At 25.0% G+C, this 3,634-nt stretch overlaps 1 protein-coding gene across 1 annotated transcript; it reads left to right on the forward strand.

The window, feature by feature from the left end:
• Window positions 1-2,805: 2,805 nt before the first annotated feature.
• LOC131650774 (uncharacterized) lies at window positions 2,806-3,357 on the forward strand. The gene has a single exon (XM_058920480.1). It carries the CDS (start codon window positions 2,806-2,808, stop codon window positions 3,355-3,357), a length of 552 nt encoding a protein of 183 aa, XP_058776463.1.
• Window positions 3,358-3,634: the final 277 nt, after the last annotated feature.

Below are 3,634 nucleotides of genomic sequence, written 5' to 3' on the forward strand. Positions count from 1 at the left end.
TTGTAGCTTCTAACGTTCCTTTTGTCAGTCAGATTTGACGTTGTAGCTTTTTCATCTTGTACTTGCTTCTGGACTCAGACTATTAGAATGACGTTTGAATATCAGAGTCTTCAGCGTTGGTGCAGATTGTAACTTCAGTCATCAGACTTTGGAAGTTCTTTGCAGCGTGATACCATCAGATCTTCAGAGCATTGCTTCTGATTGCCATCTTCTGATGCCTTCCAGATCATGTTCTGATTTTCTCAAGACCATCTTCTGATGTCTTCCAGACCATGTTCTGATGAAGTCATCCATATCTTCTGGATCAGAGCTTCTGAATGCTGATTTTGTGCATACTCTTTTAGACTTTTCCTGAAATTGAAAACGTGAATAATTAGAGTACCACATTGTCTTATACAAAATTCATATATAATGTTATCATCAAAACTAGAAATATTGATCAGAACATTTCATGTTCTAAGATAAATTTCACAAATTAAGTTTTAAAGAGCTAAATTTATTTGGGAAATTTCTGCAATATTTATAAATTTTGACCGTTTCTCTCGCCGTATTTTGTGAAATCACATATAAAAAATTGCGAATGCTTTCAATAACTATTTCAAGTGAGTTTCCTAACATTTCTTCTATGTCTATTTTTTTAGAATGACTTTTTTTCTATAATTTTCTAACATCTGTTGCATTGAATGTCTATCTTTTTATGTATTTTTTTAGGTTTATTCAAATTGAAGACATAGATTTAAATACTGTTTTTGACGAGAAATATAATGTAAAGTACTGTCTTTGATATTAGCTGATTTGTTTATATTTCAAAAATTAGCATGTGTCATGTAATATTTGGGTGAAGACTAAGTTGTGTTATTTTTTAGTATCAGTTGGACTCTTTGTCTTTCCTTATTGGTAACATTATTTCAAAAAAAAATTGGTAAGATTTGAAATTTGTAACAAGCAACAATCATAATTGATTTTTTTCACAAAAAAAAAAATAGCAGTTTTTATTAAATTGGCAAGTAATCAATTTGGTTTTTGAAAATCTTTTTAAAAAATAATAAATTTGTGCTAATTGTCATTCAATATGTTGTTTTTATAAATGAAAATAAAATAAAATAATGAAAAAGAAATACAATTTTAAAAATTTCAATTTTTTTGATTAACTATTTGCTTTTATTATTAAACCTCTTTAATATAATGGCTTAGTTATAATAAATACTAATTATAATAAATATTAATTATAATTATATTTATTTTTTAAAATAGGATAAAACGACATAAATTCAAAGAATAGAATACGTTGTAACATTAGAAAGAATAGCATAAAACGGCATAAATTGAACAAAAATATTTATTCAAATTATAATGGGTTAATTATTATAAATAATTTAATTATTTTAATATTAGTTGACTACTAATTATTTATATTATCCAAATATAATAACGGTGGTTAATTCAAATAAATCCATTATATTATTTTTAATACTTGATTTTTGAAATTATTTTATTATTCTAATTTGATCTTGAATGATATAAATAGAAATAAATATGTAACAATAAATTATTAATTTATAAATCAATATTAAATTTTTAAATTTGTATAACTATTTAATGAATTTCAATAAATCATGATTATAATTTAATATCAGTTACATTTTATTTGTGATATGAATAGAAATAAATATATAATTATTAAAGATTAATTTTATATTTTTTTATTATTTCACCATTTTTTACTACAAATTATTTAAATTCTCTAAATATAATGATCAACTAAAATAAATCTACTTTAATATTTTTGGACATAATTTTGGAAATATCTTTTATTTTATTATAAATGGAACAATAATTATCAACTTCTCTAAATATAATTAGAGCTGAGTATGCGGGCTAACCTGTCTTGTTTAACTTGCTCCGTATAAATCCAAAATTTAAACGGACTTAGCTATGCTTATATGCAATTATTAACGAGTTGTGAGTAGCATTTAGAAAAGAAAAAAAAGGAGTAACCCACATTAAACTCAACACAAAATTAAATATTTATTAACTTCAATATTATAATGGATCTATTACAATAAATGCTAATTATAAGTTTATTTAATTTAAAAAATTATTTTATTATTTTAATTTGATCTTGAATAATAATTATCTAACTTCTCAATTTATAATTTTAACTCGATCCGCATAAATTAGCGGATCAAATTGTCCAAGTTATTGTGTCAGCAATTATTAACGGGTTGTGATACGTTGTAAATTTCGAAAAAAAGAAAGATAAAATGGCATAAATACAACAAAAATTATTTATACAAATTCTCTAACTATAATGGTTTAGTTATGATAAAAGTTAATTTTAATAAATAACTTAATTATTTTAATATTAGTTTACTACTAATTATTTATATTATCCAAATATAATGGTGGTTAATTCAAATAAATTCGTTATATTATTTATGTACTTAATTTTAGAATATATATATATATATATATATATATATATATATATATATATATATATATATATATATATATATATATATATATATATATATATATATATATATATATATATATATATATATATATATATATCAATAAAATACAACCATATATCTAAAGTTTTATACATAGAAAATAGATCGGTATATTTCTTTACTCTTAATCTCCACATACAAACTTCTTTATGTATATTATTAATAACAATAATATTTTATCTATACAATAGTAATCTTACTATAAGTAAAATTTGTATATTTTATCTATACAATAGTAATGTTACAGAGAGACTGCAGTGACAGGATGATACATGTTTGGAACAAGATGGTAGCTGCCCAAAAGTTTAACATGAAGCAGATTTATGATGTCTTGATAGAAGAGAGTCCCAAGGTGTCGTGGAGATATTTGTTGCATAGGAACTTGGCAAGACCGAGGGCCCTGTTCACTACTTGGATGTTGTGTCATGGGAGACTCCCCACTAAAGACCGACTCACTAAGCTGGGATTTATTCAGGATACTGTTTGTAGTATTTGTCAAAATGATGCTGAAACCACTGCTCATCTGTTTTTCAATTGCAGGAGGTTGAAGGAGATTTGGCAAGCTATTCTTGATTGGATAGAAGTTACTCATACTCCACAAGAGCTGACGAGAGAATTACATTGGTTACTTCAATCCATCAGCAAGAAGGGATGGAAAGCTAAGATCCTGAAACTTGCTTTTTCGGAAACGATCTATAGTCTTTGGCAATTGCGGAACGCTACTGTTTTCGACTCCTCCTACAAGGAAAACACTATCAACTCTATTGTTAATAGTATTACCTATAGAGGATGGAAGGATAAGAGCATTAGAAAACACCTAGCAAGATTGATGATGTAGGCTTGTGCCTCCTTTATTTTTCTATTTAGTCTTTTGGATTGTTGGATCCTAATGGATCACTTTTGTACTTCATTGGTTTTTTGAATTAATATAAATTCATTTTAGTTCAAAAAAAATTTTTGTATATTATAAGTGTTTTTAAATTATTTTTTTTTACTTAGAAAATATTTAACCCGTGCCTCGCACGGGTCTAAGTACTAGTTTATTTATAAAGCATAAGGGAAATCATGTTTTTTTAGTTTATATTTATGTATATTACATAACATTTAGGTCTATT

The sequence above is a fragment of the Vicia villosa genome, linkage group LG2 (assembly GCF_029867415.1).
Source record: "Vicia villosa cultivar HV-30 ecotype Madison, WI linkage group LG2, Vvil1.0, whole genome shotgun sequence".
NCBI classification, from domain to species: domain Eukaryota; kingdom Viridiplantae; phylum Streptophyta; class Magnoliopsida; order Fabales; family Fabaceae; genus Vicia; species Vicia villosa.

Coding starts and splice junctions, on each gene's coding strand:
- LOC131650774 (XM_058920480.1), top strand. CDS start 2,806: ATGGTAGCTGCCCAAAAGTTTAACATGAAGCAGATTTATGATGTCTTG.